General features: G+C 49.9%; 1 protein-coding gene across 5 annotated transcripts in view; it reads right to left on the minus strand.

The window, feature by feature from the left end:
* The window catches only part of prex1 (phosphatidylinositol-3,4,5-trisphosphate-dependent Rac exchange factor 1), a 172876-nt gene that overhangs the window by 87968 nt on the left and 71941 nt on the right, over positions 1-12967 (minus strand). For all 5 annotated transcript variants that reach the window (XM_083657098.1, XM_083657095.1, XM_083657096.1 and 2 more), the window contains one exon: positions 7828-7975. In XM_083657098.1, coding sequence (XP_083513224.1) covers positions 7828-7975 — 148 coding nt within the window. The remainder of the gene's footprint in view (positions 1-7827; positions 7976-12967) is intronic.

The following is a 12967-nucleotide window of genomic DNA, read 5'->3' on the forward strand; positions in this document are numbered from 1 at the left end:
CATAAACTCACTGAGGACACAACACAGAGACACACACCTGTCTATCAGCCACGACGCAAACTCACTGAGGACACAACACAGAGACACACACCTGTTTATCAGCCATGAAACAAACTCACTGAGGACACAACACAGAGACACACACCTGTCTATCAGCCACGACACAAACTCACTGAGGACACAGAACAAACTCACTGAGGACACCACACAGAGACACACACCATGATGCACCATGTTGGCTTTCTTTGTTCCCACTCTTTTGGAAGGTGCTCATACTGACATATGGGTGCATTTTCCCCACCTACTTTCAGACACCATCATCTGTGCTGTAGTGGAATTAACACATTATCATACCTACTCTTATCATGATGGCCCACTGACAGATGCAGACATAAATACAAAGCTTTTCAAAATGTACACATTCAATGAGCAAAATAAGAAAACCACTCCAACTTAACGTGATGTAAAACATGTCATATTTTTATTGATTTATGTGAGCATAATTATAGCATAATTATAGCGTAATTTTACCGGCCTGTCATTATGAGCAGAAACGTTTGTCTCGCGCCGATGTTGATATTTCATTTGAAAGACTTTATCGGACGATACCGCGCCGATATCCTCGTGCATCTGTAGAGTTTCTCTTTTGTCTCGTGGTGGTGGCTAGCGCTGCTCGTGCTACAGTACCTACAGCCTGCCCTTCTGTTGATTGTGTGTGTGTGTGTGTGTGTGTGTGTGTGTGTGTGTGTGTGTGTGCACGCGTGCTTGTGCGTGCATAGGTCTGTGTGTGAGAGTGAGACTGCCGAGACTGAATGAGCAGGTTGGGAATTAGGTTGAAGCAGCTTGGGTGTAGTAGGGCTGAGCCATATTGACAAAATCAAATATCACACTATTTATATTCTGACCAACTACCTCGATGTGATATTTTGTGACAACATTGTAGGGATGACTATTGGGGCTTTCACATAATCTTCGACGATCATCAGTAATGTGGATATAATGACTAATAAGTGGGTAAAGGCAAACTATAGAACAGCTAGAACAGTCTGGTAAGATCAGAAAGTTACACTTTACTGTAATGCAGCCTTTACAACCAGGAAAAGACAAGACTTATGACATATCACCATATCACCATATCCAAACTCTAAGACGATATCTACTCGATATAATATCGATATTATTGCCCAGCCCTACTGTGTGTGTGTGTGTGTGTGTGCGTGCGTGTCTGTGCGTGTGCGTGCGTGTGAGTGTGTGTGCATATGTGTCTGTGTGTGTGCGTGCATGTGTGTGTGCGTGCGTGTCTGTGCGTGCGCGTGCGTGTGTGTGCGGAGCCAAAAGCACATGATTGCTAGTTGATGCAGCAGACCCGCGGACACCTTGAGCCATCTGCCACATTACTACTTTTTGTTTGGCTGAAGCTCAGAGGGAATATCTTATCATAATTAATAAGATCCTCGCTCGAGACCTGCCAACTGCACTGCAGGACCTGTGTGTGTGTGTGTGTGTGTGTGTGTGTGTGTGTGTGTGCGTGTGTGCGTGTGTGTGTGTGTGTGTGTGTGTGTGCGTGTGCGTGCGCGCATGCGTGTGTGTGTGCACGCGTATCCCTGTCAAAGCCAGTGGCTGTTAATTGACATTGACAGGGGACTCGAGTGGATGCGGAGGGGGGAAATTGTGTGTGTGTGTGTGTGCGTGTGCGTGTGTGTGTGTGTGTGTGTGTGTGTGTGTGTGTGTGATTCTTACGCAAGAGCCGGGTTAATTTTGGACACAGTGCCATTGTAGAAATTAATATGATGAGCAGGAACAGTGTGTGTGTGTGTGTGTGTGTGTGTGTGTGTGTGTGTGTGTGTGTAGTGAGAGAGGGGGGTAGAGAGAGAGAGAGAGAGAGAGAGAGAGACTATAGCCGTGTATGCGCGTGCGTGCGTGTGCATCTGAAGCTGGTTCTGGCATTCCCGTAGCAGAAGCACGATGGATGAGGTCATCATCTGCGTGAGCTATTGGAAATATGTGAGTCAGTGTTTGGAGGCTTCCGTCCTTCTTGCCCCAGCTTGAGGCCGACTCGTCATTACAAAAAGCAAAAGTGCTCCGAGAGGTATCGCTCACTGGTGAGCAGTCACATTTCATCACCAAATGTTCCCAATGTGGTGGAGAGTTGTGCAAACGCTAATAACGCAATCGCACTATCTTTTCTGCTTTGCTGGAATAAACAGATGAACTGGCTAGTTAGCGTGAGTGAGCAGTGATGCAAACCGCATCGACAGAAGATCCGAGGAAGACATCGCGGTCCCGCCCACACTGTTTGATTGACAGGTACGGGGAAGTGCAGTGGAGAAACCTCACAGCACCAAAGCTGGAGACAAAATATGAATAATCTTACATGTGTAAAATTGAGTATGCGGGCGATGTTTTCAAGTTCTGTGTCCGGCCACAGCTACGCCGTTTCACGCGCGATCGGGCTGAAACCTTCAGGGTGTGTAAAGGGCACCCGTCCGGATCTTTTAATTAGGCTAATTAGCTAATGATGGGATGTCATCAGTGATGATGTCAAAAGTGATGTCATAAGGGCGCGTGCGAGCGTGATGTCACACACACAGAAGGAGGCATTGTGACAAGACTGATCGATCAGTGATGTCATAGGGGGGCACACACACACACACACACACACACTGATGCTGTCATCAGGGATATCATAACGGGACACACACACACACAAGGAGGCATTGTGACGTCACTGATGCAATAACATTTAGTCAGCAACACACACACACACGCACGCGCAAACACACCCGCGCGCGCCAATAGGGCAGGTAGTAATTCAAAAAATGAGGATGTGCACATTGCTCATGTTAAAGAGCCTTAATAACACAATGGAAGCACTGGCAATGCCAGAGAAAAGTAGCCATCAATCATCCAATAAACAAAGGTAAGGTGCGTTAAGAGGAGAACACCGAGCGTCTTCCGAGGTGAGCGGCAGACTAAATGATGGGATTACAGCGTGGAGACGACAGAGCGCTATCAAAGCCGGCACTCAGCATCGCCCTAGAACGCATTAGCCCCTGAAGCTACGCTTGCTGCTGATTTCATCACGATGACAGGATGTAGCGCTAATGCAGGCTCCACCCATCAGCGGGAAATGATGGAGTGATACAGTACGAGGCGCAGACGGTGGAAAGCTAAAAAGGATGAGGAGAGAGAGAGGGGGGATGGAGGAGGAGGAGGAGGAGGAGGAGAGGGAGGGTGAGAGAGAGGGGTGAGGTGAGGTAAAAGCACGGGGGCTGAGCGTCTGGTGGGCGGGAGGGGGGTCCCGCCGCTTGGAGAGATCGCCCTTCACCCAGAGGACCCCGGGTACAAAACCCCCGTGGTGGCAAGCAGTCGCCCCTGCTGGAGTGTCCTCGAGCAAGACACTGAATCCCTACCGGCCTGGTCGCCTGAATAAACTGTTGGCAGCTTACGTCTCTGCAAGTCACGGATTGTCAAGATTTGTGAACCAAAATAGGTTGCGTATCAACGTTGCTAGATACGTATATATCAACGTTATACACAACGCCATAGAGTCGGTTATACAGAGCCAAAGTCACGCCTACTTCCCGCTTCAGCATATGAACCAGCGTCTGAAAAGATATGAAGGGTGAGAGACAATATATTTTTATATATTGGCACAATATATTGTGCCATGAAGCACACACGTGATTTCTCCTCAATTCAAAAGATAACTTTGCATGTCGAGGCACGCATCTCTGCATGCCTCAAAGACATCGGTGACTGGATGTCTGCCCACCACCTCAAGCTCAAGAGAGCTACTCTTCCTCCCAGGGAAAGACTGCCCTCTCACTGACCTCTCCATCTCCATTGGCAACACTACTGTGTTACGCTCTCAAACGGCTAAGAACCTCAGGGTGATGCTTGACAACCAGTTCTCCAGCTCGGCCTGCATCGTAGTGACAGCACGCTCCTGGAGGTTCTCCCTGTATAACATCCGCAAAATCAGTCCATTTCTCACGAGGGAAGCGACACAACTCCTCGTCCAGTCACTTGTCATCTCCCGCCTGGACTACTGCAACGTTCTTCTGGCCGAGCTACCTGCCTCTGACATCCAACCGCTACAGCTCATCCAGAACGCTGCAGCCCGTCTGGTCTTCAACCAACCTAAATTCTATCATGTCACTCCCCTCTTCCGGGACCTTCACTGGCTTCTCATCTCGGCACGCATCAAATTCAAGACACTGGTACTGGCCTACAGAGGGCAGTCCACCTGACAGCTCCTCCGTATCTACAATCTATGGTCAGGTTCCAAACCTCTCACTGCTCCCTCCGTTCCTCCACCCTCGCAGGTCGCCCTGCCCCTCCATCGCTACGTGGGCTCAAACTCGCTCATCCCGATCTCGTCTCGTCCCAGGCGCCACGACGGCTCTGTATTGAAATAGCGCGGTGGCCAGTAAGGATGTTGTGGTCGGGGTGGATGGAACACGCAAACACGGGAGCGCTATCCAGCCTCTCTGGTGTCAACACTCTGTCTGATTTCGGGGGTGCCCAGGGTAATCCTTTGAAAATCTGACAGAGTGTTGAGAGACCAGATAGGCTGAATAGCGCACTGACTCAGTGTGCTATCCAGCCTCTCTGGTGTGAGAGCCTTGTTCGATCCCCAGTCAAGGTCAAAACATTTCCAGTCTACATTTCAAGAGTCCCATTTAAAAAAAGCAAAATGTATTCAACCCAAACCTTAACCCAGCTGTTTTAGTTGCCTAACCACAAGCAAGTCCTTTTATTTGCGTAATGTTTTCAAATGAACTGGAAACTCCTAACTGGAAACGTTTTTAAATGAACCGACATTGTCAAAATTTTACGATGGAAAAAGTCATTTGAAACGTTGATATATGCAATGTATTTTGGGTTCACAAACGTTGAATGTCACCGATCCGTGGGTTGCGACTGCGTTGCATTATCCTTATGCGCCTGTTTCACCTCCCACCTCAAGCAGCCATAAATTATATATATTAACGTCCGTGCAGGCGGCCATGATTTTTATATCCTGTTTGTTACTTCCTGCATTTTCCACACAAAATTATTATTACCGTGCTCTTAATACACTAGGTGCTGACGAGTGCGGAAAAACACACTCCAATGTTAATGCACATTGGTGCTTCAACATCACGAGCGCGCGCACACACACACACACACACACACACACACACACACACGCACACACGCACGCAGTGTACTGAGTGTAGCAGAGTGCAGTTCCTGGAAGGCCTGGGGCTCCAGACCGCCTGGCTCAGGTATATCAGACAGGAAGTGGAGAACGGCCAGACAGGCATCACCTGTGACGCCACAGAGACGGGCCGCTCGTCTCCCAGAAGCGCCATTATTATATCAAGTCGTTCAATCCGCTTCTTGGCACTGAGGTGATTCGTTCAAATTGAACAAGGACGTTGTCGTCTTTCAAATTTTCCCTTAATATACAATTTAAGATGGGGGACGGGACAGAGATGTCTGTGCCCTGGTCTCTCTTTAGGAGACCAGTCATCAGTCACCATCACGGTCTCGCCTCGTTTCTGTTTCCCCAAAATGGTGCCAGGAAGAATTTTAATTGCTGCTCAGGATCGCACAAACACGGGTGTGTGTGTGTGTGTGTGTGTGCGTGTGCGTGTGTGTGTGTGTGTGTGTGTAGCTACAGGGTGCAGAGGAAAAGTCCAGGCAAGGCGCTCATTGTCTATTCATGGCATTGAAAGAGTGAGGGGGCAGAAAGGGGAATGGCTCGTCGTTGCAGAGCCTCAGCTAAAAAGGGATGGTTTTTCCGCTCATGAAAGTGTGTGTGTCTGGTGTGTGTGTGTCTGTGTGTGTGTGTGTGTGTGTGTGCGTGTGTGTGTGTCTGGTGTGTGCGTGTGTGTGTGTGTGTGTGCGTGTGTGCGTGCGTGTGTCTCGGTGTGTGTGTGTGTGTGTGCGTGTGCGTGTGTCTGGTGTGTGTGTGCGTGCGTGCAGTGGTGTAGTCCCGGCAGAACGCGTGGGAACGGCGTTCCCATACTTCTCCAAGCAGTGTTTTGTGTGTGTCAACGTGTGTGTGTATGTGGAGCCGAGATCAATGCTCTTGCCAGTTCTTGTAAACCTGCAGTCTCAACTATCAGTAGCAGCGAATAGTTCAACGTTTTAATGAGCAACAAGTTAATGTGAAAGACTTCAGTTCAACTAGCCACGGATGTTGCGTAGTCATTCATTATAAGGTGAGTTGACTTCGGTAAACTGGAGTGGACTGGTGGCGAAGAGGGTTAGGTGCATGGGTTACAGTGTTGGAACCTTTTGTATATGCTGATCGAAACCCGCAGGGAATCGCTTTTTTTGCATTAATCTTTTTAGCAGTCATCGCTGCTCTGAAAAGCTGTAATAATCGTGGACAGGCACAGTGGAGATTAAAAGATGGTAAAAAGCAAAGAAGAGTAGTTCTCATCCGCCGGAGACTTCATTGTGGAGTTGTGGAGTTGTGGTGAATCTGCGGGCAGAAGTGCACAACAGCTGCTGCAGGAAGTAAACAACAATCACATGCACGCGCATGGAGACAGGATAGTGGAGCGACCAGTAGGCTGTCACACCGGTCCGGTTTCTCAGTTTCTGCACATGCGCAAGCGGTGTACATTTTACTATGGAGTGCACGTTACATTACCGAGATTTATTTTCAATTAACGCTAATCAAAAGTTAGCGTTAATCACCAGATTGCAATTTGCAACGCCAGAATTCGCCACAAAATGGTAAGTTACTTGCTAAAAATGCCAGCCGCCGTGCCAAATGATCAATTATGCAGCCTTGTGCAACTTGCATGATGCTTGAGACTTGTTTAGCTTAGCTGTTTGTGATAACTGATTCTGTCATGGGCTACTTCTGCAGTGTCTAGAGGACACAATAAATTATGTGTGTGTGTCAGTGTAGTGTGTGTGCGTGCGTGCGGGGGGACCTGTGCGTGTGCTGGGGGAGGGGGGTGTTCCGCAAATAGGTGCGTTCCTGCACTTCTCAAGATAGCACTACACCTCTGCGTGCGTGTGTGTGTGTGTGTGTGCGTGCGTGCATGCGTCCGTGTGTGTGTCTACACACACACGTCTCGGTTTGATAGGAGTGAGTATACAAGCCCCCCTGACGAAGCGTTTTGGCTCCGAGCCGAAGATCATTTTGAGTCTCCTTACTCAACTGAACGGTCCTCTGGTTGCTGATGCTCATGTGTGTGTGTGTGTGTGTGTGTGTGTGTGTTTGTGTGTGTGTGTGTGTGTGCGTGTGTGTGTGCGTGTGCGTGCGTGTGTGTGTGTGCGTGCGTGCATGCGTCCGTGTGTGTGTCTACACACACACGTCTCGGTTTGATAGGAGTGAGTATACAAGCCCCCCTGACAAAGCGTTTTGGCTCCGAGCCGAAGATCATTTTGAGTCTCCTTACTCAACTGAACGGTCCTCTGGTTGCTGATGCTCATGTGTGTGTGTGTGTGTGCGCGTGTGTGTGTGTGTGTGCGTGCGTGTGTGTGTGTATGTGTGTGCGTGTTGCGTGTGTAAAAAGGAGAGAAGCCAGCTAACCCAGGAAGTGGCTGCTTGAGGATATGAGTGTGTGGGGAGTGGGAGAGGTGATTACAGTGGGCTCATTAGGGACCGGAGGATGCAGTGATCAAAACACGTTGGGCATTTTGCCAGGCTGTGGGGGAGGCGGGGCCTGTGGGGAGGCGGGGCCTGCTGCTAATCTCACTCGCTCGATAACACAGTGTCAGGATGCTCCTTGGTGCCTGGGAAGGCCTGGTAGCAGAGCGCTGAAGTCACATGGAGACTGCACATTCAAAACGACGCAGGCAAAAATAACTCACTTTCCCATGAAGCACTTGGGCACATTGCTGAGCTTCCTGCGGCGGTCCTTGATCAGGTGGCGGCTCTTGGTCATCATCATGTGGTAGAGCTTCTCCCCCTTCTCTGCAATCATCACATAGGCGTCCCGCTCCATTCCCAGCTTCAGACCTACAAAACAACACAAATCACATCCAAATCACATCCAAATCACATCCAGATTACATCCAAATCACATCCAGCCACAACAGCACTTTCTGACCCAAACGGTGATCTGCGGAGTAATACTGTGCGTGGCATGCATAGGAATACAGAGGTTCTAAAAGAACCCTACAGCCGGAGGCAGAACTCGCCATCTTCGGCCGCTCGGAGTCCTCTCTGAACTTCCCTGCAGCTGTGCAACAATCTCTGACACTGGGGACAACTGTTGCCATTCTGAAGGAATGGAAGTCCTCCTCCTCCTCACCTTCTTTTCAGGTGTGGCTGATGGACATGATCTCTGTTGTACAGATGGAGAGACTCAGGTCCCTGAGAACCGACTCGCTTAAAAAGGTTCTCAGCTATCTGGGACCTGTTTTTGGTCTACTTTGACGAGGTTAAGAATGACCAGTGACTGAGGTTGGGGGTAGCGGATGGCTTGTTCGGCGGGTATCTCATGGACCCCCTGTGTGGGATCCCATGCATGTTGTCTCTTGCAAATACATTTAAGCACCTTATGAGACTGGTAGCACCACGTTGTAATGTTGAATGTTGATGTCTGTATTTTTTCCCCTCCTGTGTCTGAGCCTGTTTGTCTTGTTCGTTTACTGTTCTATCAAAACTGAAAATAAAATATTATATATAAATATTATAATATATAAAATAGTATATAATAAATACAGAGGTTCTACAGTTGAGAAGATGTAGTGCCAAAAGAAAGGGCTGTTTGCCGGCAAGGTAAAGCGTTGAACATGTTCTTAATAAAGCGTACACTTAAACTGATATAGATATTTTTTGCCGAACACTGCGGGTAATAAATACACTGACGATCAATATACAACTCATACAACCTCGCGTCAAATAAACGGAACTATCCCTTTAACCCATTGATACCTGATGCAGCATTTGCGTGTATATCCCTCATTTGTGTGCGTATCCCTTTAAGACCGCGAACCGCGTCGACGCGGCTCGCAGTCTTAAAGGGATACACACACAAATGCTGCATCAGGTATCAATGGGTTAAGACAACAGCTGAGGCTGAATTGCGAACAACGGGGGATTTCTGCAGTGGATTGCTGACAGAGTTGAAGAAACTGCTCCACCAGGTTCCGTGAGAAGAACAGTATAATAACGCTGAGTATTTTGTCACAGAGCGAAAGTAAATGTGCAAAGCAATATTCTGGGCCTAGAACAGCGAGCACTTTACGATGCCAAGAGAAACAGAGTGAGCCCAGGCCATTACAGGACAAAGTTCCAGTCCAGTCCAGTCCAGTCCAGTCCAGTCCAGGCCCCAGACAGAACATCGAGAAGCCCGAGGAGAGAGGGCTGTCACGGGGCTGTGAGGCCAGACAAAGCCCTCGTCTGGACGCCTTGGTTGCGTTCTGGTACGCTGGCAGGAAAGGAGCGTGGCGGCTCGGGTCTGCCACCAGCTGGTGAAACAAATCCAGATGTTCATCTGTCCGAGGCGAAAATCCTGTTTTCGGGCGTTTGTTCGTCAACGCGCTGTGACGCCTGTTGTTGGCTATTATTTCTCTATTGTAAGGCAGAACATGTGGGGGGGGGGGGGGGGGCTCCATTGTGAGGCCCTACAGCCCCTAGTTAAGCCTCTCCGCGGAGTTCTCCGTCTGAGCCTCTTAACTCCGCCGTGGGGGCTCGGTGAACTCTGGAGCTCCACTGCCAGGCTTTCAGAATCGGGGCACCGTGAGACTCTGTGAGTCGCTTCACTCTTAGTGAGAAACTCATCCAGCAGACACTCAACTTCACTTCACAAACATGAAGTTTAAAGCTGCTATATGCAGTACAGGGTATCCTGGTCCTCCCTCTCTCTCTCTCCCCCCCGATCTTTACTGTCTCTCTATCAGGGTGGGAATGACGTGTTACGTTGCTCCTCCCTCTGGCCGTGATGTCCTGAGATCCCTAAGGCCACCTTGGCAGTGCCCTGCTACCAGCCTGCTACTGTCAGTTGCTTTAAACATTTAAAAAAAATTAACACACATTTCAGACAAATCACTCTTCACGATGTCAGTAGAGCAATGACCTCTGTGCCCTGGCATGTGACCTTGTGCCCTAAAAAAACATCCTGACGCTGAAGGCCAGATTTGCACCTAAAATGACGAAATTCCCCCCCTGCTTCTCTATACTGTCAACTATCTAAAACTGGTAAAAAAAGAAGTACTCTTTTAAGCTGCAAGATGACATTTTTTTTGTCATTAAAATAATAAATAAATTGGATATCTTACGCTGTACATCTTGCCATTGTAGCCTGAAATGACCTTATCAATGATGTCGGATGGTTTTGGGGGCGTACACCATTTTACGGTGTGTGTGCCGATTCATTTTGCACATGATCTCGTACATATCCACACACTGCAAACAGTTTTGCAGTCATTCATAGTTAGTTACTATTACAGTAACTAACTAACTACAGTTACATTACAGTTATTGAGAGTTGATTTGAGTTCAAGTTTAAAATGTCAGTGATGTCATTTGTGCATGAATGACATCACTGCTATCAACTTTTACTGAGTGTGAGATCACGTGCAAAATGAATCGGCGTTGTTTTTCTGTGAAGTTTTCCTAGAAAACAGACACGGTTGGCTCCTGCAATTTGCAAATGCTACCGCAGCCTAACCGCCTGTACTTCCTGCAGGGGGACAGTTGGTCAAAACGGATGTTGAGGTGGGACATCCGCGCATTTCTCCAATCACCTGCCTCGGTTTTGTGTACATGTGTCGTGATTGGTCGAATACCATCGAACTTCTTTGGAAGATGACAGCTTCCTCTGGGCCAAATGTGAAGTACAGAGTGTCTCTGGAGGCATTCGAAGATTGTGGAAGAGACACCGTCTCTGCAGGAAGCAGGAAGCACCAACAACAACGGCGGAAAGCGTGATGAAAAGAAACGAGCCGGCAGAGTCAGCGTTGCTTTCCTCGTCGCAGATTGGCGGCGCTCGGCGTCTGCTTGCTTCTTCACCGCCTGTGGAGGCTTAAATTATGGATGGCGGTTACCTCAGCCGCCGCAGGCTCCCGTGACAGCTCGTCAAGATGAGTGACAAGTGCCGGGAGCGGGAATGTGACCAACTGTGGGAGTGGGAGGAGGAGGAGGAGGAGGAGGGGCGGAACTAACAATGCACTTCCTGTGTCAAGGAGGAGAAAAGTTGCATATTGTCACTTCAGATTTTTTTTTTTCCCCCTGTCGGGGCTTTGGAGGAGGGGGAGAGAGAGATCCACTTCAGCGTGGGACTCAAACAATTGCAGCTGGGTAATGGCGCGGGGCGCGCGGGCTCTGCGCGGGCAGCCCCTGCCTGATGGAGGTGGGGTTCGATTACATTTCACAGCAGCTGGAGCCGGACTTAAACAATGAGTGTCATTGAACAACAGACGGGGGGCCTGTCGGACGCGGAGGCCCCCGCTGCTTCTGCTCCAGCTGTCGGAGTTTGTCCAGAGCTGCTGCTTCGTCTTCCCACTCTCACTGGCACGAGCTAGCACCCTCTGTCACATGATTTAACCCACGCATTACCCCCCCCCACACCAAGCTAGCACCCTATGTCACATGATTTAACCCACGCATTACCCCCCCCCCCCACCCCACCAAGCTAGCACCCTCTGTCACATGATTTAACCCACACATTACCCCCCCCCCCCACCAAACTAGCACCCTCTGTCACATGATTTAACCCACACATTACCCCCCCCCCCACCAAACTAGCACCCTCTGTCACATGATTTAACCCACACATTACCCCCCCCCCCACCAAACTAGCACCCTCTGTCACATGATTTAACCCACACATTACCCCCCCCCCCACCAAACTAGCACCCTCTGTCACATGATTTAACCCACGCATTACCCCCCCCCACCAAACTAGCACCCTCTGTCACATGATTTAAACCACGCATTACCCCCCCCCCACCAAACTAGCACCCTCTGTCACATGATTTAACCCACGCATTACCCCCCCCCCCACCAAGCTAGCATCCTCTGTCACATGATTTAACCCACGCATTACCCCCCCCCCACCCCACCAAGCTAGCACCCTCTGTCACATGATTTAACCCACGCATTACCCCCCCCCCCACCCCACCAAGCTAGCACCCTCTGTCACATGATTTAACCCACGCATTACCCCCCCCCCCACCCCACCAAGCTAGCACCCTCTGTCACATGATTTAACCCACGCATTAACCCCCCCCCCCCACCAAGCTAGCACCCTCTGTCACATGATTTAACCCACGCATTAACCCCCCCCCACCAAGCTAGCACCCTCTGTCACATGATTTAACCCACGCATTATCCCCCCCCCACCACCAAGCTAGCACCCTCTGTCACATGATTTAACCCACGCATTATCCCCCCCCCACCCCACCAAGCTAGCAGCCTCTGTCACATGATTTAACCCACGCATTATCCCCCCCCCACCACCAAGCTAGCACCCTCTGTCACATGATTTAACCTACGCATTACCCCCCCCCCACCACCAAGCTAGCACCCTCTGTCACATGATTTAACCCACGCATTATCCCCCCCCACCACCAAGCTAGCACCCTCTCTCACATGATTTAACCCACGCATTATCCCCCCCCCCACCCCACCAAGCTAGCAGCCTCTGTCACATGATTTAACCCACGCATTATCCCCCCCCCCACCACCAAGCTAGCACCCTCTGTCACATGATTTAACCCACGCATTAACCCCCCCCCCACCCCACCAAGCTAGCACCCTCTCTCACATGATTTAACCCACGCATTATCCCCCCCCCCACCCCACCAAGCTAGCACCCTCTGTCACATGATTTAACCCACGCATTATCCCCCCCCCCACCCCACCAAGCTAGCAGCCTCTGTCACATGATTTAACCCACGCATTATCCCCCCCCCCACCCCACCAAGCTAGCAGCCTCTGTCACATGATTTAACCCACGCATTATCCCCCCCCCCACCACCAAGCTAGCACCCTCTGTCACAT

The sequence above is a fragment of the Poromitra crassiceps genome (assembly GCF_964638095.1).
Source record: "Poromitra crassiceps genome assembly, chromosome: 20".
Lineage (NCBI taxonomy): Eukaryota > Metazoa > Chordata > Actinopteri > Beryciformes > Melamphaidae > Poromitra > Poromitra crassiceps.